Genomic DNA, 24,301 nt, shown 5'->3' with positions numbered 1-24,301 from the left:
CGTGCCAGGCCGTGTGCCAGGACGGGGAGCGGGCACTCGGCTGGCATCGGGCAGGTGCTGCCATGGCTCGGGGCCCCAGCCCGCTCCCCCCTCGCCACAGTTGGAGGCCCCTGAAGGATTAGGCTCAAAATGCTCTTAAGTGACTTTTCTCATTAGCCCTTAATTAGCTCAGACGGCGACTGCAGCAGGGACAGGGACAGGGCCCAGCACCCCGGCTATGGCAGCAGCCAGAGGGCAGGACCCCGCGACCAGGGCGCAGCTGCGGGGACAGGCACCGTGCCAAAACCAGGACATGCCGGTAAGCGGACACAGGGCGGGGGGGTGGCGGGTCCGTGCACTGCCCGGGATGCGCCAGGACCCCCGCCAGCTACCGCCACATTGGGGACAGCCCTGGGGGTCCCACCAGCTCCGGCCCCAGCAGGGCTGCAGGCAGGACCCGCCGGCTGCACCCCGCAGCGGGACTGGGGCAGGGGGGGCTCCTCCGCCCCCGGGGAACTATAAATACCGGAGCCGCGGGACGTCAGCGCGGCACCGAGCGGCACCGTCAGATCTGGAGCGCGGGCGGCTGCGTGGGAGGCGCAGGCTGTGATCACCCCCAGCGCACCCAGCGCCGGGGGACGCGCACGTGGGCTCGGCGGGAGCGGGATGGCAGCACGTGTGCCGTGACCCGCCGCATGCGAACCGGGCCGGCGGCCAACCCCACCTGTGACCGAGGGGAAGTAGATGCCCACGAGCAGGGTGAAGTAGGAGGTCATGTCGCTGAAGACGTAGGGCTGGTCCATGTCCACCGGCGTGTCGGGGGGGCTGATGGAGGGCAGCCCCCGCTTCTCCACGATCACGCCCTTGGTCAGGTACGAGCTCCAGAGGTTCTCTGCGAGGAGGCGGGAAGCCGGGCAGCGCAGCCGGCGTGAGGAGGTGCAGGAGAGCCACCCGCGCCTGGCACAGCTCCCTCCCACCCCACAGCCCAAAGGGATGGGGCACGGGGGGGTCCAGCGCTGCCTCCCCCGCCCCAGCCCCACTAAGCAGCTCGGGGTGCTGGCCTCCGGCAGGTGAGGGACGGGGTGTCCCCAGCCCCAGCGGCATGGGTGGGCAACCAGAGCAGGTCTGTCCTGCCACCGGCATCATCCCTGCAAGATACTGGAGCAGCTGACATGGGATTGCGGTAGCAAATAATTAAGAGGGTAATATAATTAATGCTGATCAGCACAGGTTTAAGGAAAGTGGATCGTGTCAAAGTAACTTGATAATGTTTTTGATGGGATTACGAGTGTGGGGCTGATGTAACAGGCTTAGTGTCCCTCCCTGTGCTGCGCTGGCCACAGATGGCGGCGAGAAAGTGGAGCAGCAGAGAGCAGCCAGTGCCCGGGCACGGCTGGGAGAGGCCGGCAGCCCTGGGCACGGCATCGCAAAGGGGCTGTGGAGACGCTCCAAGGGGATCCCACAGGGACCGGCCCTCAGCACCCGGCACTGAGCACCCCCCGCAGCCGCCTGACCTCCCCTGACTGCTCCTGGGTGACAGACGGGGCTGGCAGCCCCCGACACAGCCCTGCCCGGCGCATCCTCCCACGTTTCTCCCCACAGGGAGGCTCAGTGCCCGCGGTGCAGCCAGCCCCGGCCACCCGCGCCGTGACACCGTCTCCAAGCGCTGCCAGCCCGGTCACTGTCGCCACCAGCCGCCCAGAGCCAGGTCCTGGCTCTGCCCCACATGCCCCAGATGCAGGAGCGTTTGCTGTCTGCTGCCCTGACAAAGCCCGGCCGGGATCCCTGTCCCCAACCCAGCAGGACCATCACCGGCAGGATCAGAGCAGCCAGGGACCCCTTATCTGTCCCCGCGACCTCAGCGAGGGACGCCATCGGGAGGCTCTCGAACACCCAGCAAATGCCCCCACCGCATCACCACGATGCAACTCGGCAGCCGTAGCCCCAAGTGCCACACACTTAGTGAAGCCCAAGGTCCCGCACCTGGGTCCACGCCGCCGCCGCAGCAGACGGGCTGGAGCGGCCCCGCAGCTGCCCCGGCACAGTCTCACCCTCAGCTCATGGCGGAGACGCAGCGGGGGCTGCCCTGTGGCGAATGCCAGCCATGCCCGGGCACCGCAGCCCCTGCCCTGCCCCACGGGACCCACCGGAGATGAAGCCACCACGAGCTCACCGCGAGCACCCGGCCAGCACGGCCACTGCCCCGACACCGCCCCAGCACCGCAGGAGCACGCGGAGCGGGTCCCGCCGGCACAGCCCGGGGGTCTGCAAACGCCCTCTGAGTGGCACTGAGCATCGGCCTCCACCACCCGCTGTAGAGCGTCAGCACCTGGCAAATGTATCAGCGGCTCCACAAAAACAGGTCAAAAGTGGCTCCTCCCAGCAAATTCATGAGTTTTCCTGCGGCCCTGGCCACTCTCCCAGCACGGCTGCGGCCGCAGCAGCAAAGTGCCCCCGAGGGGCGATCGCTCCTCATGAAACCTCAGATCAATATCAGCCTTTCCAAAGGCCAAGAGGAAGCAGAGGGAGGATTTATTCCTCCCCAGCCTTTGAGCATCCTTCGGAGCCGTCCTGCTGCGGTCTGACTGGCACAGACCACACGCGCTGGCTGCAGCGCCCAGCTCGGCTGCACGGTGCAGGATTCCATCCTGCTGCTCAGCGCGGTGTGAGCCCCACACCTCCATCCCTGCTCCTCTGTCCCCACACCTCCGTCCCTGCTCCTCCGTCCCCATGCCGTGCCCACCTTGGATGAGGCCACTGGCGGCGCCGGGGATGCCCTCGATCTCAGTCACGTTGTTCATGGTGAAGTACTCGTCGCAGGTGGCGTTGAGGAAGCGGGACGTGCAGAAGAGCTCCCAGAGCTTGGAGCCCACAGTCTCGTTCCCCTCCACCACCATCTTGGTGCAGAGGTCGAAGCCGTGGCGCGAGAGGGTCCTGTTGCCCAGGAGGCAGATTCTGGGGGAGGCAGAAACTCAGCCGTGCGCTCGCACACCCCGGCCCCGCCGCGGCCCCGCGGGACACTGTACTAACGGGAAGCTTGGCGGGTCGAAGGCCGACTTGATGACACCAGCGTAGATGGCGAGGATGGAGAGGATGACACAGCCCAGGAAGACGAGGGCAAACTTGTTGACATACTTGACGCCCACGAACACCACGGTGGCCATGCAGGTCAGCACGCAGGTGCCATACACACGCATGTTGTTGAGCATCGCGGCCGCCTCCCCACTGGCATCCTCTGCCTTGAAGATGGCCATGGCTGGGAAGATGTAGGCCTGGGAGAGAGTCACGGCATCACCACCCGGCTAACGGCCCCGCAGAGGGGACCCCAAGGAAGGGTCCCTCGGTCCCACAGCAAAGCCTCAGCTCCCTGATGGGCCACAAGGAGCAGGCAGCACAGCAGGTGAGGGCAGAGCTGCTCTCCCAGGACCTGAACCTTTGACACTATGCGGGGGGAAGGACCAGGCACATACCAGCAGGATTTCGATGGTGCCCAGGATGTACATGGCGCCAGCAAAGGTTGTGCCCAGGTAGAAGCAGAGCCCCACAGCCCCGCCAAACTCAGGTCCCAGGGAGCGCGAGATCATGTAGTAGGAGCCACCCGCTGCCGGAAAGAGCAAAGGTGGGTCCCAGCCAGACCCCTGCACCCCCGGCCCTGCCAGGTGTGCCGGAGGGCAGGATGGGGCCAGCGCAGCCCTGGGCCCCGCTCCAGCACAGGGCAGGGTGCAGCCCCCAGGGCGCCGGCGCAGCGGGAGCGACCGCGCTGGCAGAGCCATTCCCTGGGAGCCAGCAGCCAGGTGCGATGGCCACGGGGACGCGTGTCCCCTGGGGCACCCGACAGGTGCTGGGGCCCTGGGGACGTGGGCCGTGCCCTGCTCCCTCCTCCCTGAGGAGCCCTTAGGGCCGGGCTGCCGGGATGGATGGTTCTGCCATGGCAGCAGGATGATGAATGTCTTTAATTACCGCCTGCGCTGGGGCTGTCAGCGCCGTGCCCAGCCCCGCGGAGCCTCCGGGACGGTGCAGCTTGTCTGCTCCCAGCTCCCTGGGGCTCTGCAGGGCTGGGCCCGCTCTGGGGGAGGCAGCCCAGGGGCACCCGCGCAGCCAGACCCTGTCGGTGCCTCCCCAGGGGGAGAGACCCACCGCAGGCAGCAGCGTCCCAAGGCCCGGCAGGGCTCGGGGAGGCCGGCGGGAGAGGGTGCCCCAGCGCCTGGCCCGCGGTGCCCCGCTGCCCGTCCTCCCGCCGGCATCTCTCCCCGCTCCCCCGCGGCCTCGCCAGTCTGGCGGAGGGAGGAGCCGTGGCTGGCGGCTCTCGCTGCCATCTGCACCTCGCGGCTCTGGGGACGGATGGCGGCTCCACTCCACGCTCCCCCCCGCGCCATGGGGAACCCTCGTGGGCTGGTGGCCACAGGCCGTGGAGCGGCTGGCCGTGACATCCGCCCTCTCGTGCGGCGCGTGGGGCAGCCTCAGAGCTCAGCCAGCACGACCCACAAAAGCTCTCTGGGAAAAGCCCTTTCCCACGCTTGGACCCGCCCTTCTGGGGCACGGGGGCCCTGCAGGCGCCCGACGTGGAGGGACACAGCTCCCCCTCGCCTCCCACACACACACGGACACGAGCTCGGGTGTACCTGGCACCACGCCGTTGGTGGCAATCGCGCTCATGGAAATGGCCGTCAGCATTGTCTGTGGGAAGAAACGGTGTCAGCACCCAGCAGAGCCCCCTCCTCACCGGGGCAGGGGCACAGGGGCGTGGGAAGGGCGAGCGGGGGCCATGCTGGGACACGGGGCTCCCCGGGGCCACGCGGAGATGGGCCACAGGGCCGGGATGCCCAGCGGAGAGCTGGACGGGCGGGTGGGTGGACGGATGGGTGGAAGGGTGGGTGGGCAGGCAGGGCTGCTGGCTGGCAGCGCAGCTCAGGACTGAGCCCCTTGGAGGGACCGGCAGCACCACGAGGGGCCGGGGGTCCCCAGGCTGCCCAGGACACTGCCCGTGCTCAGCCCCCCCAGTCACTGCCTTGGGGTCACGGTCCTGGCGGGATGGCTCACTGCAGCATGATGGGCATGGCCTGGGCAGGGGACCCTCCACCGCATCCCACCCAAACACCAGCTGCGGTCTGAGTTGCCATTTGGGCACCGTTCTGCTGCCAACTCCTTTGGGAAGGCGAAGGCTTCTTGCTGTAAGTGGGGCAGGGCAGGGGCAGGGGCAGGGGCAGGCCAGCAGCTAGTGCACCTCTCATCAGCCCGGCTGGTGACCCCCAGACCCTGGGTGAGGCCAGCGGGGGTCCGTCACTCACGCAGGAGCAGCAGAGGAAGACCATGCAGAAGGACTCCATGATGCCGGCGATCCCCACCACCCAGGTGAGGCGCAGGAAGAGAATGACCCCAAAGATGTTCTGGAGGCAGGGCAGGTAGACGCCCATGAAGGTGCCCATCCGCGGGGCCTGCCGAGGGAGCGGGCAGCTATCAGCACTCGTGGGTCTGGCTGGCAGAGGGGCGGGGGGTCCCGCTCCTCCTGCGACGCAGCCGGGGACCCCGGGAGAACCGTCCCACTGGCAGCAGCCAAGGGACCCGATTGACCATGGGGCGGCCCATGGCCTGGTGCTGTGCAGGCAGGGGCCGGGAGCAGGGGCTGCGTCCCTCCTGCCTCCCTCACCTGCACCGGCTTCTTCTTGCCCCCATCATTGTTCTCGGCCTCCTCGTGCTCACGGCTGCCCTGCGGCAGGTTGGTGTAGTTGGCCAGCCCGCTCAGCAGGGACGAGACCATGGGGCTGGTGTCCATCTCCTCCTGTGGAGAGCAGAGCCCCAAGCCGTGAGGATGGTCCCTCGGGACCCAGCCAGCCCAGGGACGTGGGGACTTCTTCAGATGCCGTCCCCCAGGGACCTTCCCTGCCCCGCGCCCGCAAACCCTACCTCAAAGAGGGCCATGTTCTTGCCATCATACTCCTTGCCCTTCTCCAGGTCTGTGCTGTTGATGAAGGGGCTGCTCTCCTTGGGGTTGCCATCGCCTGCAGAGACGGTGCCGGGTCAGTCAGGCAGCCCCCGGCTCAGCCTGCGCCGAGGGGCTGCGGCTGCACCCTGGGTCCCACGGGAGGGCTGCCAGCGCCGAGGGCACCATGCTCACACCCGATCCCAGGACAGGCGAGGGCAGCGCCTGCGCCCCAGCTGCCGGCATCGCCTCCCACACCACGCACGGGCAGGGGCCGCCTGTCCCCAGGATCCACGCGCTGCTCAGTCTGGCGGGGCCGGCATGTGGAGCCGCCGGAGCGCATCCACGCGGCGAGGCGAGCGGTGTGGATCCGGGGGAACCCCCCCGGTGGGACGGCCGGCAGCAATAACTCACGGCGTGGGGTGAGTGCGCTGGGGCTGCCCGCAGCGCTGTGCCCGCAGGGACAGGACCCGGCCGGCCGCTCGCCACGCCAGCGCGGAACAGGACAGGCGCGGAGCGGCCAGATGTCTGGTCCTGTTCCCCAACGTGCACCACAGCGGCAGGGCAGGGCCTGCGGCCTCGCCGGCCGTGCCGCAGGCTGGGGAGGGGTCCGGCAGTGCCCCTGCCGAGGGCAGGAGCCGCCCACAGCAGTGCAGAGCCCGCAGAGCTGCTGGGACAGGGCCGCGGCTGCTCGCTGCATTAACGACCTCATGCAGGAGAAACCCGGAGCCGGCTTAATAGCAAGGAAAACAGCCGAGCTGCAGAGCAGCAGAAATAAATCAGGCTGGAAATGGAGCGGCAGTGAGGAAGGTGCCGCCGGAGTGGCGCAGCCTTGAGCAGAGGCCTGGAGGGGAGAGGGGCAGGGGCTGCGTGGGGCGGGGGCCAAAGGATGTGGCGCTGGGCAGAGCGGCTGGTCCCTGGCCCCGGGTGGGAGGAGGGGGGGGCTCCCACCATGCTCCCATCCCCACCACCATGGCTCCGCGGCCAGGGCAACTGAACCGCCAGCGGCACCCGGCAGCTGCCTGCATGGGCAGGGTCACCGACCTGCTCCGCACCTCGGGCCCAGGGCAAGAGCCGTCCCCTCCGCCGGCCTTGAGCCTGGGAGCACCCAGGGGCACAGGGACAGCCCAGGGGCCAGGGCAGTGCAGCCACAGACCCACGGCGGCAGCCCAGAACAGACCCCGCCGCCGTTTGGAGCCGGCCGGTCCTTTGGAGACCACCTGCCTCCTGCCAGTTGACTCACAGTCGGCATCCTGGGAGCCGGTTTGCCTGTGCATGGTGGTGATTCACCATCTGCATTTCCCCGGCAGATGTGGCTGCTCCTGGCTGACCAGGGGACAAAGCCCCAAGCGCCGCAGGTGACACCGACCCACAGTCTGACCCCCACACCTCACACAGGTCCCCAGGCTCCTCCAGCGTGGGGCAGTGGGGCCGCAGTGTCCCTGACAGTGTGGCCAAACCACGGGGCAGAGCCCACAGGCTCCTGTGCAGGAATGGCCACAGTGGTGGCGCTGGGACACCTCAGGCCATGGATCCAGCCAGCGTCACCTCAGAGCCCCTGTGGACGCACACCCGGCACCACTGGCACGTGCCCTGCCCCGTGTCGCCCACCGAAGGGTGCACAAGTGGTTCTCAGCGTGGACCCGACATGCTCCTTGCTCTGGGTTTGGTCTACAGTGCTGCACCCAGCGCTCATTAGGTAACGGCGGCGGCACAGGCTGGCACCCCCCAGCTCACCACGGCCCCCACCAGCCCTGGGGACCGCAAGGATGTGGCCACCATGCCAACGGGGACGCTCTCCAGGCCGATGGTGGGGCAAGTCCCCAGCATGGGGACACCAGAACCCACCTCCAGAGCCCACCTGCCCCCCCACGACCCGGATCGAGCGGGGCCGGGCGGCACCTCAGGGCCACAGGGGTGGGGGCAGCCTGGCAAGGGGGGGACATGTTCACAGCCTGGCGGGGCCCTGGGACTCCACCGGGAGAGCGGAGCCCGCGGGGGCCTCGCCTCACCGCCTGGTACCCAGCCGACGACATCACCGTGCTGGTTTCCATGGCAACGGCGAGCCACGGCCGCCTCGGCTCCCACTCTTATGTAACGGCGCGGGCGGCCGGACACCGGCCCCGCGTGGCACCCGCGCCCCGGCCCACCAGCACCCGTCGGACCCCCCGGCCCCAGCCCGCCCCGACCCCACGGGCTCTGCGCGACAGACGCCAGCAGCACCTCAGGGCACCCACGCGCGACGCACCGGCACCACAAGAGCCCCCAAACCGCGCGGGCCCTCCAGCCCCCGGCCGGGGGCACCGTCCCTCTCCGGCACCGCGGGGACCGCGGCCCTGTGCTGGCACTGCTCGGGCTGCCGGAGCTGTGCGGGGCCCGGCAGCCCCTCGCCTGGCAGCGCTGCCGGAGGATCAGCCGCGGGAGATGCCCCAGGCTGGCGGGAGGTGGGGACACGGGGACGTGCACGTGGCACGGCTCCGGCGTCCCCGGGGCACGGCTTGGGGGGACCCCGGCCTCCCGCCTCCCCCCGGCCCCACAGGCTGGAAGGAGTTAAGCGCCGGGGCCGCGGGGTCCCAGGTGACGATGCGCTCCCCGCTCCTGCCGGAGACCATTTTGCCGCAGAGGGGCTGGTGCAGCCTCTCCCCGGCGGCTGCCACAGGATCTGTGGTCGGTGCGGGCAGAGGCAGGCAGGGGCACCGCGGCCCGTCCCCGGCAGGGCCCACCCCGCGTCCCCCCCTCCGCCACAGCCAGTCCCTGCCCAGGGGCACCCAGAGGTGACACCTCGGGGCTGTGGGGACACGTGGGACACTGCCAGGTCCCCCCAGCGCCTGCCAGGCCTGCCCGTGTCCCCGCACAGCCCGGGGGTGAGCAGCACCAGGGCCGGAGCGCGGGACGGGGCCCAGCAGCGCCGAGGCCAGGCAGCCGGACGCGTGAGCGGAGCAGAGCCGAGCCATGCCAGGCTTCGATCCCGGCGCTCGGCCGCCCCCCTCCCCAGGGATCACTCAACATCAATCGGCCTTTTAATTTGCTGCGGCGGCTGGAAGGGCTCACGGCGGGATTGCTGGCAGGAACCTGCGGCCCCGCTGCAGGCACCGCGCCGTCCCACTCGCGGCGGGGGTCCCGCTGACCCTGCCTGCCCACGGCGTCCCAGAGCTGACCCCGCTGCCTGCACTGGCAGCCCGAGGCCCCCGGGACCATCCCTGTGCCCCCGGGAGCTCCCCCACCCCGCAGGGCAGTGCTCGGGCTGCAGCACCAGCCACAGTTTGATCTCCCGCTGGCTTTTTACTCAGCCCTAAATTGGGTTGGGAAGCGTCACATCGCTTATCCCAAATCCTCCCTAATCACTTTACGTGGCGCAGGGCACCGAGCACTGGCTGGGGGGAGCCCAGGCAGCCAAACCCGAGGGGCTAATTAAACCAGAGCTGCTGCCGGGGCAGCTGCCTGCTCCTGCCCGGCCAGCGCCTCCCCCCGGGGCACATCGCAAGGGCCGGCTCCCTCCGGCCACCACACACGGCGAGCCCTGGCCAGGGACGTCGGGTGCTGGGGCTGCGGCAGGAGCCGGAGGGAGCAGCGGACGACGGGGGCAGCCCCAGCCCCACACTCCCCCCACACGTCTGCTTGTGCTCCTGCAGCACCTCAAGGCCCGCCGGGTGTCAGCACAGGGGTGCTGACAGCTCGGGGACCCCCTGTGCAGGCCTGGCCGCTGGCCCCTCCTGCGCCGCCCCCCCGCACCAGTCCCCACCAGCCCCAGAGGCTGCTCTCGGCGCTCGGGGACGTCCCAGGGCTCGCCCAGAGGCGCACGGGGCACCTTGACTTTTGCCAGAGTGTTCTGGAGTTGCTGCTGGCGAGCAGCCTCCTCCCGCTCCCCGGGGCTCTGCCCGCATCAAGGGGCACCCCAGGGTGACCCCGGCAGCACATGGGGGAGCACGTGGCCCTGGCTGATGTCCCCAGCTGCTGCCGCTTTGCAGGAGCGGCTGGTCGGGGTGGCCACAGCGCTGTGCTGTCACCCCCGGCCAGCAAGGGGTCTTGGCCACGCGTCCACTAGCCTGGCCCTAGCTGCCTCCCCCCCCCCACCCCAAGGGTATCTGCCAGCTGCCCTGGGTAGAGTCACCCTTGGAGCGGCCATGGAGCCCCCGCAGCCCCCACCGAGGCAGAGCCCACGGGTGGCCGGGGCAGCGCGCAGGGCGGTGCTGGCTCTGCTGGTGGGGAGGGGAGGCTGGGGTGCTCCCCCCGCCCCGGCGCTGTGCTCTGCCCCTCCAGCCGGCGAGCACAACGAGTGGCCTTTTGGGCTGGATTCTTTCGCTGCCTGACCCAAATTGGACCAACTGCTACTTCAGACCTATCCTCTTCCTTTCTAAACCCAGGATTATCCTCCCTTTGATCAGCCGGCCCTGCAGGCGCAGGATTTCCAGCACAGGCGCTTTGCCTGGCTGCGTTTAAACGGCTTCCCAGATCCTCCGGCAGCCCCAGCGCTGCCTCGGAAATGGCCGTGGACAGAAGCTCCGGCAAAGCTCCGGCCCCGGGGCTCCACTCCCCGGGCAGCCCGGTGCCGCCAGGCTGGAGCCCTGCGGCGGGGCTGCGGCTGACATCCCCGCACCCCGAGTGGAGCGGTGCACGCTGCCAGCCGGGACACCGCAGGCGGCGGCCCTGCCTCCCCCCGCTCCCCCCCGCTCCCCACGGGTCTGCGCCGGCCGAGCCCTCGCCGGGCTGCCGGGGCTGGAGCCCGCCCAGCCCTTGCCACGAGGGTCCCGCCGGCGAGGGAGCGGGGACCCGAGCGGGGACAGTGCTCGGCCCTTCCGACACAAGTGCCCAAGTGGCACCCAGGGCTTCGGCGGCTCCGCTGGGCTCCGCCAGTCGCGGGCCGGCCAGCGCTGGAGCAGCCGGGACGCGGGGGGAGGCCCCGTTGACATGCGACAGCTCTGCCACCCCCCAGCTCGTCCACGGGCCCTGCAGGGAGCTCAGTGGGACCCTCGGGGGGGGTGTAGCAATTCTGTGCCTCCCCCCGCAGACACTCTCCTGCTCTCCCAAGCGCCCCGGTGCCCCCCCCCCCTCCAGCCCCGCGGCCGCTGGCCCACAGGGCACCTTCTCGCCGGGCCCCGCTCCAGAGACAGCCCGGCTGCTCCGTCCGTGGCGGCAGCGTGTCCAGCCCCCTCCCGCCAGAGCCCAGCAAGGCCGAAACGCCCGCGGCCACGCCGCCAGCACCGCTGCGATGGAAACGCAGCGAGCGGGACAGATCCTGATGCTGCAGAGGGCAAGGGGAGGGTGACAGACCGGGGAAAGGCACGGCTGGGGGCCAGCCCGGATCCCCCCAGCCCAGCAAGGTGCCCCCGAAGAGTCCTGCCAGCCCTGACCTTGAGTGGAGCCGGGAATAAACAAGCAAATAAACAGGCTCAGGTCGGCGGAGCAGAGCGAACGCCAAAAGCCTTGTCGCGGCGGTGCCCAGAGCCTCACTGCAGGCAGCCGGGGAGTTCTGCAGCGACTGCCAGGGCCGGCTGCCCCCCCGCAGCGGGGACACCCGGTGGGGGGCTGCGGGGAGTCAGAGGGGCACCGCAGGTCCCCGTGGCTGCCTGTCCCCGGCCCCAACCCGCCCCGACCCCGACGGAAACACCTGCGGGATTGCTGCTGCGCTGCCCCGGCTGCCCGGGGCTGGACGCGGCCCCGCATGGCCCCAGGACCCCGCGCAGGGCCCCAGAACACCCCCAAGGGCTCGGGGACCCCCCCCGCAGCAGCTCGGCCGTCGGCGGGTGCCCCGGGGATTGCTCAGGCCAAAGCACCGCGGCCCATGCGGCTGCTGCCAGCGCCCGGCGGCCCCACCGCCCGCAGCCCCGGCCCGTGGCCCGCGGCTCGCAGCGGCCCTGCACTGCAGCACGGCCCGGGGGGGCACAGGATGGCACGGGCTAGGGCCGACCGGCTCGGCTCGGCTGGGCTCGGCTGGGCTCGGCTTTGCGGGGCGCAGCGAGCGGCTCCTGCCGGCCCCGGCGCTGGGCCCGGGCGGCCGCTTCAGCACCGCGGACAGCGGCGGCGGCCCCGGGGGGGGGGCGGTGGGGCCGGGGGGGGCGGCGGGAGGGAGCGGGGGGCGGCGGGGAGGGGTGGGGGGGCGGCAGCCGGAGATGGGGGGCGGCAGTTGGGAGGGATGGGGGGGCGGCAGCGGGGATGTGGGAGGCGGCAGGGAGGGATGGGGAGGAGGTATCCGGGGTGGGGGGGCGGCAGCCGGAGGGATGGGGAGGAGGTATCCGGGGGGGGGGGGTGCAGGAGCCGGGCGCGGGGACCCCTGCGGGGGTGCCGGCGGGTGGGAGCGGGCCGGTGCCGCGGCCGCCGGGGGCTGCCCGGGGGGTGTCAGCGGCCGCTGCCCGGCGGGGTCGCCCGGAGCGCGGTCCCGCAGCCCCCGCCCGGGAGGGTCCCCGGCGAGCCCCGGGCACGGTTCGGCCCCGCCGCGCCGCCGTTTCCCGGAGCTGCCGCAGCGGCGGGAGCGGGGACGGGGCTGCGCGGAGGCGCCGGCAGCGGGAGCGGGAGCAGCCCCGCACCGCCCGCACCGCCCGCCGCAGCCCCGCGGGGCCGCGGACCAGGAGCCGCCGTCGCGGCCGGTGCCGGTGCTGCCCGGCGGCGGGGTCCGGCGGCCGCGTTCCGCTCCCCCCTCCGCGCCGAGCCTCCGCGGCCCCCGGCCCCTCGCTGCCTCTGCCACCCCCCAGCGCCGAGCCCCGGCCCCCCAGCCCGGCAGAGGCGGCCGCCCCGGGGTCCCCCGGTGCCCGGTGCCGGTCCCTCACCTTGGCTGGCGCCGCCGTCGCCGTCCTCGCAGTCGGCCAGGTTGTTCAGCATGGCGCCGGCCGCCCGCCCGCCGCTGCCCGGGAGCTGCGAGCACCGCGCTCCGCAGCCCAGCCGCGTCCCCGCGCCGCCCCCCGCCGCCGCCGGTGGGAGGGGGCTGCAGTGCGGAGGCGCCCGGGCTCACGGCTCGCTGCTGCCGGCGGAGCCCAGCCCGGCCGCCCGCTTCATCACGTATGCAGGAGGCATTGCCCCCGCCGCCGGGGGGGGGAGCAGCGGCGGGCAGGGGCGAGGCGGGGGAGGGCGCGGAGCGGAGCGCACACCGCCTCCCGCTGAGCCCGGGGTGGGGGGGAACTAGGGCACGGCAGCGCTGCGGGTCCCGGCTGGCGCGGGCGGGACGGCCCCGCACCCCCCCCGCACGTCCTCCCCCCCGCACTCCGCGCACCCCCACCCCGGTGCAGCCCCGGCACCGGGCACCCCGCGCCCGCGGGGCCGACGCATTCCCGGGGGACGGCGAGGCCCGGGGCCAGGAAACCCCCCGCCCCCCCCCCTGCCCGGGCAGCCCCGGCCCCCGCCCGCAGCAAGGCCGGGGGGGGGGGCTAGTGCCAAGCACACTGAGCATCCTTATGCGGGCGGCAACACCCCGGGGGCGCAGGCAGGGGCCCGGGGGTGCAGGCAGGACGCAGCGGGCAGAGCGGCTCTCCTTGGCGGGCCGGGGGGGGTGTCGGAGCCCACCCACTCGAGGAGGCCGCGGCCTGCAGCCACCACCCCCCAAGGGCACCCCGGGATGGCGGGGGGCGACCAGAGCACCCGGCAGCGGGGCCCGGGCTCGGGCAGGGGCTGCCGACCCCCCCCCAGCAGCAGCTCTGCAGCGGGGGGGGGCGCTGCTCGCAGAACTCAGCGACCTCGGTCTGACACCCCCAGGCCTCCAGGGGGGCCGGGGTCACCCCAAACACCCCGGCACACCCCCCGCGACCCAGGAGAAGGGCTGCGAAGGGGCCGGACCCCGCTCCCAGCCGGGCAGGGCCGCGAGGGTCGGGGCGGGCTGGGGGCTGCAGCGCTCCCGCAGCCCCCCCCTTCCCTCACCCCCTAAATCCGGGGCGATCCCGGGCCCGGAGCCGGCTGCAGCTCCCGGCGTCTCCTCCGGGGCGGGCCGGGATCCCGACCGCCCGCGGCCCCTCGTTACTTCTTGACGGCCCTAATTAATTGTTTACTCTCTCCTGGTGCGGGGCCAGATGCTCCGCGGCGCAGCGGCTCCCGGCCCCTCGCCTTGCAGAGCGGGGGGGGGGGGGTTGGACCCTCGCACCGGCCCCGCCAGCCCCTTCCACGGCCCCGAGTCCCGCGGAGGGGCCCAGCGCTCCCCAAGGCCGGGCCGGGCCCCCCCGCGCTGCCTGCGGGCCTGGGGGTGCAGAGCCCACCCACCACGCGTGGAGGCCGCGGCCAGCGGGGGGGGGGGGGGGCGCAGGGGGCGCCGCGCGTGGGCTCGGCCCAAGAGGGATTTTCCTGTTAAAACAGATGGGGGGGAGGGAGCACGTGAAAGACCACTAATCCCCTAATCCCTGGATTATGGCTCCATTTCAGGGGCCGGGATTTGCCATCAGAGCGCGGGGGGGGCGCGATCGGCAGCATTTGCTCAGCCCATGCGCAGGCTCCCACCGGCGGGGGGGGGGGGGGCGACACGCGTTGAGGGGGTCACGGGGGCAGAGCCAGACCGAGGGGGCTCGTCTCCCCCCCGGCACTGACCGAAACCCGGCCCGGGGCAGGCGGCTCTCCCCGGGCGTGGGGCGGGCGGGGATCAGCTGCAAGTGGCGCCCGAGCCCCGGGGCAGGCGGGATCCTGGCGTCAGCGCCCGATTTAACCGCGAGAGGCTGCCCGGGGGGGGCTGCGCGGCTCCTCCGCCAGGCCAGGGGTTTGGCACGGCGCAGATGGACCCACCCCACGACGCCTCTGCACCCCCCCGCCTCGTCCCGAGGAGATTGCTGAGCTGTGCGAGACCCCCAAAGCCGGTCCGGGACACGGAGCACCCCTGAAAACCGCCCTGTGCCACCGCAGACCCCCCCCGAGGGCGTCCCAGACCCCCCCTGCACACCCCGTGGGGCGCAGAGCCGGGGGGGGGGGCGTCCCCGCAGCCCCTCCCCAGGGGAGGGGGTCGCCGCCACGGCCTGTCCTGTCCCCGGCCCCAGTCAAACTCCCCAGGAACGAGACACGGGCCGGAGGCGCCAGGACACCCCCGGGGGGGGCGCAGACCCCCGGGCACACCCGGCAGCCTCCCCCGGTGCTCGGCCGGGAGCAACTCGCAGCGCCGGGGGGTCAAGGGCGTGAGGCCAGACCCCCCCCGGGAGAGAAGAGCTGGGGCAGCGGGGACCCCCGGAGGAACGGGGGCGCGGGGGGGGGTGTCAGCGATGCACAGACGGAGCCGGGGCCGACCGGGGGGTTTGGCGCTGCGCCCCCACCGTGCTCGCCCGCCCGTCCCGTGAGCCCGGGGCAGCACCGCGGCGCGACGGGGGGGGCGTCTCGCAAAAACAGAGCCCGGAGGTGACACTGGGACCTGCCAACAGCTCCAGCGGCGGGACGGGGCGTGGAGGGAGCGCGGGGGCCGGTGGCTGCCCGAGGGCAAGAGCAGAGCGGTGGGGCAGGGCAGGAGGCGGTGGGGCAGGGCAGGGGGATTTGGGGCAGGGGGATTTGGGGCAGGGCAGGGGGACGTGAGGGCCCGGGGATGCGCCGGGCCCCGCTCCCGGCGGCGCAGCCGAGGGGCCCCCGAGCTCCCCGGGGCCCTCGCCGGGGGCTCCCCGAAGGGGCGGGAGCGGGGCCGCGGCTGACCGAGGCACTGGGGTGTCCCGCGTCCCCCCGCGGGGTCCCTGCCCCCCCCTCACACCCCGGCCCCCCCCAGGGCAGCGGCCCCGCAGGAGAGGTCCCTGTGTGCAGCAGCTGCGCGGGCGGGACGCAGCCAGGGCTGGTGGGGTCCCCACCGCCCCCCCACCCCCCAGCTGCGCCCCCCCCGCTCGGGGCCGACCCCCCGCAGCCCGGCCCCACGGCTCCGCCCTCCCCCGGGGGGGCTGGGAGAGCGGCTGAACCTCCCCCCCCCCAAGCATCAGAAGCCGGCGGCAGGGATGACACCGGGCACGGTTTCCATGGCAACGAGAGAGGCTCCTTAACCACTTGGTTGCCATGGCGACTGCCGCCGAGCCCGGCTGCCTCGGGACACGGAGGGGGGGGCTCCGCTCCAGGGATGCCCCGGTGCCCTCCCCGAGCCAGGGCAGTTGCCCCACAGCCGGCGCCGCCGGGGGGGGACACGACCCAAGCCCCGCACGGCAGGGTCCCAGGGGACCCTCACCCGCTCCCCGGCCCCCCTCCGCCGTGGGTGCCGGGGGACACCCCCGTGGGGGCGGCCGCGTCCCGCGGGCGGCGGGGCGGGGCGGGGCCGGGCACACCCCCCCCGCCGGAGCCCGGCCCGGCCCGGCAGCGTCGCCTGGTGGCGGCGAAACCCCGCGCAGCCCCCGCCGCCCCCCGCGCAAACCCCGCGCAGCCCCCGCCGCCCCCCCCGCAGCCCCGGCCGTGCTGCAGCAGCGACCTGCGCCCGGGCCCGGGCTCCCCGCGGCGGCGTCCTGCCCGCACCCTGCCCGCGGCACCGGGCAGCCCCTCCCCAGGGTCCGCTCGGGGCTGAACACCCTCCCCGGCCGGGGGGGGGGCGGCGGCGGCGGCCCCGCGGCCCCGTCACGGCGCAGGGAGCGCGGCACCACCCCCCGCCGGGCTGGTTGCCCTTGCAGGGGGCCGGGGGGTCCCGCAGCGCCGGGGCCCTCCCGCTGCCCCGGCACCGAGCAGCTCGCCCGGCTGCAGCCCCTACCTGCTCCCGCCCCGGGACCTGCTCCGAGGTCCCCGCGGCCTCTGCCACCCCCGCTCCGCCGCCAGCCCCACGCGTGACACTGGGAAGGGCCAGGGGACGCCGAGCACCCCCGGGGACCCGGCCACCCGCGGCCCCGCGCCAGCCCCGTGGCACCCGCTCCCATCCATCCCCCGGGAGGCGATGTCCACGGCCCCCGGACCACGGAGCAATGCGGGGCGCGAACAGGGACCCCGACACAGCCCGGCACAGCCCCCACCACGGCGGGGGCCGACCCAGGGTCGGGGCCGGGCCGCTGGCTGTCCTCTGCGAGGGCACAAGGTCACAGCTCGGCCGGGGAGGGACGCGGCCCCTGCGCCTCCCTGCCGCGGCCCCTCAGCCGCTGCCCCCAGCTCCCCCCAGCCAGGCCTGCTCCTCGCCCGGCCCCCTCGGCCCCCCGTCAGTGGATCAGCGCCGAGCCGATAAGCCCTTCCTGGAGGGCCACGGGCTCTGGCCGCGGCTCCAGCTCAGCACCGGCCGCTCTGCCCCGGCACAGCCCTGGGGCCAGGCCCAGCCGCCCCAGGAGGCCGGTGGGTGACAAGTGGCCGAGGACCTGCTCGCCACCAGGCCCAGCCCTGTGCCATCCCACCGCGGCCGGGACGCCGGGCAGGGGACCCCCGGCACCGCAGCCCGCTGGCGGGGGCGCAGCCCGGGGCGGGTGTCGCGGCGCCTGTCCAGCTGCTCGCTGCCTCCCACCAGCGCCCTTCGCCGAGGGCGCAAGGTCACGGCTCCGCGCGCCGCGGTGCTGCCGTCGGCCGGTTTTCTGGGATCGATACGGCTCCGGTGACGCCATCGGGTCCCCTGGGCACCACGAGGCGACGGCCTGCCGGCCCCACCGCCCGTGCCCCCCGCAGCCCGGTGGGCCGCAGCCCACCCTCCCCACGCCCTCACGCCGGCCCAGCCATCGCCTCACAACCCAACGACCCCCAGGGCCCCCCCGAGCAGCCACGTGCAGCCTCGCCCCGGCCGTGACCCTGGCTCCATCCCTGGCTCTGGCCCCCTGGGAGGGGCACGGGAGGGGGGGGGATGTCCCGGGAAGCGGCGGCAGCCCCGGGAGGTGGCCTGGGGCTGAGGAGTCCCGCCCGGGCAGCTGAACCCCGCTCCCCGCTCTGCACCCCCCCGCCCCCCGAGTCCCGCAGCCCTGTGCCAGCCCCTCTCCGGCGGTCCCCGCCACCTCCGAGGGGCCCAGCCGACCGCCTGCCGGCCCGGGGCGACTCCGCACCCCCCCACGGCGCCCCCCGACGGGCTTGCCCCGCCCCCGCCCCTGCCCTGCCCCGCCGACCCTCCCCACGGACCCCGCTCCCCGGGGTCTGCCCCGCGGGCTCTGCCCCGCACACCCCTCCCCACGCACCCTGCCCCACGGAGCCGCCCCTCGCGGCCAGCCCCCCCAGCTCTGCCCCACGGAGCCCCCCCCGCGGCGCCCGCCCCGCCGGCCGTGCCCGGGCGCTCACCTCTGCCGTCGCGGCCGGGCAGGCGGCCGCCCCCCGCGCCGCGGTCGGGGCCGCGGGCGGCCGCGGGGCCGTGGCGGGGCAGCGCGGTGACGGTGAACCGCCGGCTCATGGCCCCGCCGCCTCCACAAGTGGCTCCGGGCCCCGGCGGCCGCCGAGCGCGGCCCCGCCGGGCGCTGACCGGGGTCCTAGTGCCCGCGGCACCGCCCGCCGCGCCACCGCCGCGGCTGCAGGGCTGGCTCGGCTCCCCTCGGCTCGGCTCGGCTCGGCTCGGCTTGGCAAAGCTCGGTGCAGCTCGGCTAGGCTAAGCTCGGTTCGGCTCGGCTCGACGGGACGGACCGGGGGCCGCTCCGCCCCTCAGCCGCCGCCGCACTGGGGGTGCTGGGACCGGACCCCGGCGGGACGGGACGGGGCCGCGCTCTGCCCCCGCCCTGCGCGGAACCGCGGCCGCTAATTACAGCTAATTACAGACCCGGGGCTGCGGCCGCCCCACCCTGCCACGGCCCCGGGCAGCCCACGGTCACGGACACGGACACGGCCCCGCCGCTGGCCCTGCGGCTCGGAGGGGGGGGGGGGGGGGGGTCGTCAGCCCACAGCGGGGGGTCCAGTCTGCAGCGGGGGGGCGGGGCGGCCACACGCCACGGCCACCCCCCACCGCCGGGGACACAGGGGGAGCTGGGGCCGGGGGGGTCGCGGGGGGCAGGAGGGGCCCGGGGGGCTGCGCGTGGCGTGGGGCGGGTACTGGGGGACGTTGGGACCCAGGGACCCTCGGAGCCCCCAGCAGAAGGGTGAGCTGCCTGCGGCCCCCCCGCCCAGCCGCCCCTTCCCCGCCGACGCTGGCACCCCCCAGCCCAGGGGAGGGCGATGCCCCGGCCCGGCGCTTTGGGGGTCGCAGTGCCGGGCCCGGCCGGCTGACAGAGCTCGGGGGCCACGTCCGAAGGTTCGTCTTTATTAAAAACGGGCGGGGGGGGGTTGGCGGAGGGGGCAGCAGGCGGGAGCGAGGCAGCGCCCCGTGCCCCGGCCCAGTCCCCGCGGACCAGCTCCCAGCGGAGCGCGGCCCGGCCCGGCCGGCTCAGGAGAAAGACAAAGCCGTGAGAAATCCGTGTGCGGTTTGCACCGGGCAAACGCCTCTGCGTGCCGGAGCCGGCGCGGGCAGGGGGGCGCGGTGCCGGCTGCGGCGAGAGGCCTGCTCCCCAGCCGGGGCTCCCCGCGCCCGCAGCTCCCGAGGGGCGGCCCCGGGACTCCCGGCGCCCTCCTGCCAGGGAGACTGCAAAGCCCCCACCTCGGCGGGGGCAGCCCCGGCCCCCCGGGGGGTTCAGGCTGCGAGCCGGGAGCGACAGGCAGGGAGCAGCGTGCGGCCGGCGGGTGCTCAGTGCTGGGGGCACTGCAGGATGTCGTACTTGACGTAGCCCACCCGGTCCACCTGGTACCGCGGCGTCATCCTCCAGTAGAAGCTGCCCCGGCAGAAGTGGTACTTGTCTGGGCGAGGAGCGGGCGGAGGGTCAGCGGGAGGGCGGCCGCGTGCGGGGGTCTGGCCCCAGCAGACGGCTCTGGCCAGGGCCCCCCCAGCCCACCGCAGGGACCCGCCGGGGCTGACAGTGTGTCCTGCCCCAGGGAGCGGCCCCCGCCCTGCGCCGGGCGGCCGGGGGGTGACGGCTCGGCCCCCCCGCCGCCTCCCCACTCACCCTGGTAGAGGAAGACGTTGTGCGCGTCGAGGGGGACGCCGGTGAAGACGTCGTCGGTGGCGCGGGGGTAGCCCTTGTCCACCCTCTGCACCTTCACGTCCAGCCTGGGGAGAGCGGAGCCGTGCTCAGCAACGCCGGGAGCCCTCGTCGCGGCCCTCGCCCCCCCGCAGCCGCCTGCACCCCCTCACCTCCAGTAGCTCTCCCCACTGAAGAGCAGCACCTTGCCGCGGCCCCGCTGCAGGGCCCCCGCGATGCGCCCGGCTTCCTTGCCGATGCCCAGCTTCTCGATCCCCCGCGGGCCCAGCACGCTCTTGCCAGAAAACACCCAGAACTGCCGACCTGCCGGCGAGGGAGCACGGGCGTCAGCCGGCCCCGAGGGTGCCGGGCCGCACCGGGCTCCTCGCCGCGCCCCGGCCCCCAGGGCGGCGGGGGCAGAGCTCACCCACGAAGAAGAAGATCCTCTTGGTGAGCACGTCCTGGAAAGCGGCGTCGATGACAGCCGGGAGGCCGGGCCACGTGTCTGCCATGGAGAAGGCGCCCTGGATGCCCGACTTCCAGAAGGACGAGTGGGTCCAGTATTTCCTGGTGGGGAAGGTCCGCTGCCCTGATAACCCTGGCCTGGCACAGCCCCCTGTCCCCACACCCCTGGCACAGCCCCATGTGCCCCCACACCCCCTCATCAACCCGGCTTTCGCCAGGGCAGGAGGTGCCGGGTGCTGCCGCTCACCCGTCCTTGAAGAAATGCAGCTCCCCGTTGATCTCTGTGATGGCATCGAAGTTCTTCTCCACACAGGCGTCCCGGCTGGGGTCCACAGGAACGGGCTCAGCCGTGGGCTCCGCCGTCTCCTCCTCCTCCTCGGTGGTGGAGGTGCTGCCGGCCTCCGTGGGCATGGGCTGGGGCTCCTCGGTGGGCACAGGCGCAGGGGCAGTGGGCTCGGGGCCAGAGCCACGACCTGAACACAGACAGGGGAGGGCGTGAGGCTGGGGGCTGGCCCGGCGCCACGGGACCCCCGGCGTGCCCGGCTGCGGTGCGGCCGCTCACCGTAGAGGTACTGGATGCCCTGGACATCATCGGGGTCCAGCTGGAAGTCCTGGACGTAGCTGTACATGGGGTACATCAGGGCCTCGCGCACGCTGGAGTGGTCCAGCCCCAGCGAGTGCCCGAACTCGTGGGCAGCCACCAGGAAGATGCTGTAACCTGGGGAAAGCACCGGCCTCAGTGCTCGGCGGGACGGGACACGCCGGCCGGGGACCGTGGCACCCACAGGCAGCGTGCCAGCGCGGCGGCACGGTGGGGAGTGCAGGCGAGGGGCTGGTACCTCTGTCCGGACAGAAGCCCCACTTCTTGTCGGTGTCATAGTTGCTGGTGGTGGCACACCAGAGCTTGCCGTCCTGCCGGCCCTGGCTGGTGCAGGCGCTGTAGGACTGTCCCAGGAAGGTGAAGGGGAAGACGCAGGGGTCTCCCTGGGAGTTGCCGCCGATCACCGCCGTGTCTGCAGCGTCAGCGTCAGTGGGGCTGGGCCCTGGTGCAGCCCCCAGGCCCCGTGGGTGCCCACCAGGTGCATCGCAGTGGGGGGACCAGCCACCCCGCACGCCCCCTCCCCGCATGCCCCCTCCCTGCCCGCACCTCGGTTGGGGCAGAAGCCGTATTTCTTGTCCTGGTCGAAGCTGGCAGTGGTGGCACACCAGCGGTAGCCATCAGAGCGCCCGTCCGTGGTGCAGGCGTCGTAGGAGGTGCCCTCGAAGACGAAGGGGAAGACGCAGGGGGACCCGTTGCTGTTGCCGCCGTTGGTGTAGAGGACTGCAGGGCGAGGGGGGGTGAGGAAGGCCCTGGGCACCCGCGGGGCCGGGCAGGGGCTGCAGCCGCCGCTACTCACGCTCGCTGGGGCAGAAGCCGTATTTCTTGTCCCGGTCGTAGCTGGCGGTGGTGGCACACCAGGGCAGCCCGTCCGTGCGCCCCTCCGTGATGCACCGAGAGTAGGAGTGGCCCTCGAAGATGAAGGGGAAGTGGCAGTCGGCCCCATTGGCGTTCCCATGGCGGGTCTTCACCACTGCTCGGCAGGGATGCGGCTCAGCAACAGGGTGGGTGGGCGTCGTCGGCCCCCCCAGCCCTCTGGGCCCTGCCCTTACCTAAACCAGCTCCCAGCGTCCAGAGCTCGTCGTCATCAAAGTGGGCATCGCCCTGGATGCCCCGGCCCGGGGGAAAGGCGTGGGCCAAGAGCCCGTCCTTGCCATCAAAGGGGTACCCGTCCCCGTGCTCTGTGGGGACAAGCACCCTCAGAGGAGCCCTAACAGCCCCGCTGTGTGTCCGGACGCCAAACAGGCGAGCCCTGCGCACGCCCTGTGAGCCCACGTGCGCGTGTGCCCGTTCACATGCACAGAGGGACCCTGGGCACGTGGGGACGTGGCCCAGGGAGACCCGGGGTGACAATGCCATGGGCAGGGCCCGTCACCAGCCCCTGGCCTCCCCGCAGGACATCACCTTGGCTGCCGAACATGATCATGATGTCCGCCTCGCCGCTGTATATCTGGGTGAAGGTGAGGGGGGTCACGTCGCTCCACACTTTGAATGCCCGCTTGAAGGCATCATCGATGACAGCACGGTCCAGGTCAGGGGAGTAGTTCATCACCCTGCCGGGGGTCAGCGGGGGTCAGCAGGGTCCCGGCTCATGCTGCAGGAGCCACCCTGCTCTGGGTGGGTGGCGGGGATGTGCCCCCACCGCTGGGGGGACAGCAGCACTGGCACGGCCGGGCGGAGCAGCTGGCCACCACCCTCAGGCCGGGGCTCAGATGCTCGCCGGGGAGCAGATGCTGCCGCTGTGCCGGCTTGTCACTGGCTGCGCCGAGCCCCAGCTGCGCCAGCAGCACTGAGGCATGGCTGGGCCGAGGCTGCCGCCCCGCCTGGGCCCTCGCGCTGTCTCTGTCCCCCAGGGACCATCACCCCTGGGGCAGGGACTCACCGGTACGTCAGGTCCATGTGGTCCCACTTGAGATCCCCCTCGAAGGTGAGGAAGGTCCCCACATCGGGGACGCCGCAGCGGGGGGCGCGCATGGCCTCCAGCGTGCCAGCGTCCAGCTGCCCCGTCTCCTCCAGGCCGAGCTGCTTCTGCATCTTGCGCAGCGCCTTGGCCAGGGACACGTGCTTGCTGCCCGTCTTCTCCTCCGCCTCCGTGATGTAGCCGAAACGCAGCAGGTAGCCCTGGGGAGGAAGGGCAGCCGGGGGGCTGAGCGAGGCGGGAGGGGGCACAGGCAGTCCCAGGCACCACAGACCCCCGGGGGCTCAGGGAGATGGGCAGCCCCCGAGCTCGGCCCGTGGCCCCACGCTGCTGCCTTGGGAGCCCCTCGGGGTCCTGGGTGCTGGGAGGGGGCCGCGGGGCCGTGCTCCCCTCACCTCCGCCAGCTCCAGGTCTGACAGGGCGCTGACCAGCTCCCCCGGGAAGGTGACAACCGCCTGCGGCTTGCTCTGGAGAGGGGCCGCGCAGCAGGAGATGGCCAGCAGCCCCACGGCCAGCGGGGCCAGGAGGACAAGAGCCATGGTGTGGTGGTGGCAGGAGGGCTGTGGCTGTGCCGGGTCCCCGCTGCTCTGCTCCGGGTACCGCCAGGCTCCCGCTCCTATTTATGGCGCGGGGAGGGCAGTGAGTCACCCTCAGACCCCTCAGCCGCCGACTCACGCTCCCTTCCCACGGTGACGAAACGCACACTCAGGCTCCTCCGTTCCCTGCCTTAACTGTTTCATCACCTTGTTTACTAAACACGGTAATGTCGTTACTAAACACGGTAATGCCACGCGTGAGGAGAGTGGCCCTGCACGGCACGGCACGGTTGCCCTGGGGCTGCCCTGTGGTGGGGCAGCCAGTGGCGAGGGGCACTGCCCTGCTGTCCCCAAGGCTGTGGTGGTGGCAAGGACAGAGGTTTGTGGCGTTCAGGACCCTGCTGCCGGGTCTCACACCGGCTGACACTGAGCTCGGCTGGCCGAGGCCGATGCTGCCAGAGCCAGAGCCACGGGGGCCGGGGTGGGCGCCGGGGCTGTGCGGGCAGAGCTGCCCCGAGAGCCCCTGCCCAGAGCCTCGGTGCCTGCGGCCGCCTGCCCGAGAGCCGAACACCTCCTGGGACACAGCATCCACCCCCGTGTCCCCCACTGCGGCTGCGTCACCCTGGCAGGGCAGAGCGTTCCTGGCACAGGAGGTTCTGTGGGTCAACACCCCACGGGTGCCTCAGGCCCACTCGCCCGCAGCCACCCGGCAGAGCCCCGTGGGACCGGGGGCAGCGCCTGCCCGGGAGCTCTGTGCCTGGGACGCTCCAGCGAGGCCCGTGGGACATGGGGGTGCCCCGTCCTCACCGGCGGCTGTTCCACAGGGAGCTGCTGACTCAGGTTCCCACCCGGCACAGCAAAAACCTCGCCATGGGACAGTGTTTTCCTGCTTCTCCCAAAGTGCCGACGCTTGTGGGAATGAGAGTGGCGAAGGGGAAAGCAAACAGGGATGAGGAGCAAGAGGAAACCAGACAGCAGAGTGGAGGGAAAGGTGCAGCGTCAGCTGGGGGAGGCAGGGGGGCAGCAGTGCTGGTGTCCCCCTTCCCCTGCTCTCACTAACCCAGGGCTGACGGGGTCTCGCTGAGCCCTCAGCTGTCC

At 73.1% G+C, this 24,301-nt stretch overlaps 2 protein-coding genes across 4 annotated transcripts in view; both read right to left on the bottom strand.

The window, feature by feature from the left end:
• Window positions 1-18,104, bottom strand: part of SLC12A5 (solute carrier family 12 member 5) — a 29,038-nt gene extending 10,934 nt beyond the window's left edge. For 2 of the 3 annotated variants that reach the window (XM_074920030.1, XM_074920031.1), the window contains exons 1-9: window positions 17,990-18,104; window positions 5,884-5,978; window positions 5,627-5,758; window positions 5,268-5,414; window positions 4,602-4,656; window positions 3,450-3,580; window positions 3,010-3,251; window positions 2,723-2,934; window positions 704-871 (exon numbers count right to left, since the gene is read on the bottom strand). In XM_074920030.1, coding sequence (XP_074776131.1) covers window positions 704-871; window positions 2,723-2,934; window positions 3,010-3,251; window positions 3,450-3,580; window positions 4,602-4,656; window positions 5,268-5,414; window positions 5,627-5,758; window positions 5,884-5,978; window positions 17,990-18,098 — 1,291 coding nt within the window. In that variant the 5' untranslated portion in view covers window positions 18,099-18,104. Of the gene's footprint in view, window positions 1-703; window positions 872-2,722; window positions 2,935-3,009; window positions 3,252-3,449; window positions 3,581-4,601; window positions 4,657-5,267; window positions 5,415-5,626; window positions 5,759-5,883; window positions 5,979-12,663; window positions 12,921-17,989 lie in introns of those variants that run through there. The other variant, XM_074920032.1, reaches the window with a different exon arrangement.
• An 854-nt stretch (window positions 18,105-18,958) lies between these two features.
• On the bottom strand, window positions 18,959-23,316 carry MMP9 (matrix metallopeptidase 9). The gene is made up of 13 exons (XM_074920097.1): window positions 23,063-23,316; window positions 22,632-22,870; window positions 22,154-22,302; window positions 21,802-21,930; window positions 21,549-21,722; window positions 21,299-21,472; window positions 20,991-21,164; window positions 20,714-20,869; window positions 20,399-20,624; window positions 20,114-20,253; window positions 19,860-20,010; window positions 19,672-19,775; window positions 18,959-19,465 (listed from the first exon to the last, which is right to left on the bottom strand). Exons 1-13 carry the CDS (start codon window positions 23,204-23,206, stop codon window positions 19,356-19,358), a joined length of 2,070 nt encoding a protein of 689 aa, XP_074776198.1. The 5' UTR covers window positions 23,207-23,316; the 3' UTR covers window positions 18,959-19,355.
• Window positions 23,317-24,301: the final 985 nt, after the last annotated feature.

The sequence above is a fragment of the Athene noctua genome, chromosome 16 (genome assembly GCF_965140245.1).
Source record: "Athene noctua chromosome 16, bAthNoc1.hap1.1, whole genome shotgun sequence".
Lineage (NCBI taxonomy): Eukaryota > Metazoa > Chordata > Aves > Strigiformes > Strigidae > Athene > Athene noctua.
The sequence above is the reverse complement of the archived record's forward strand: the minus strand, read 5'-3'. Positions and strand labels throughout refer to the sequence as shown.

Coding starts and splice junctions, on each gene's coding strand:
- MMP9 (XM_074920097.1), bottom strand. CDS start 23,206: ATGGCTCTTGTCCTCCTGGCCCCGCTGGCCGTGGGGCTGCTGGCCATC. Junction 20,870..20,990: donor GGGCTTCTGTCCGGACAGAG/GTACCAGCCCCT, acceptor TGCTTTCCCCAG/GTTACAGCATCTTCCTGGTG. Junction 19,776..19,859: donor AGTGGGGAGAGCTACTGGAG/GTGAGGGGGTGC, acceptor CGCTCTCCCCAG/GCTGGACGTGAAGGTGCAGA.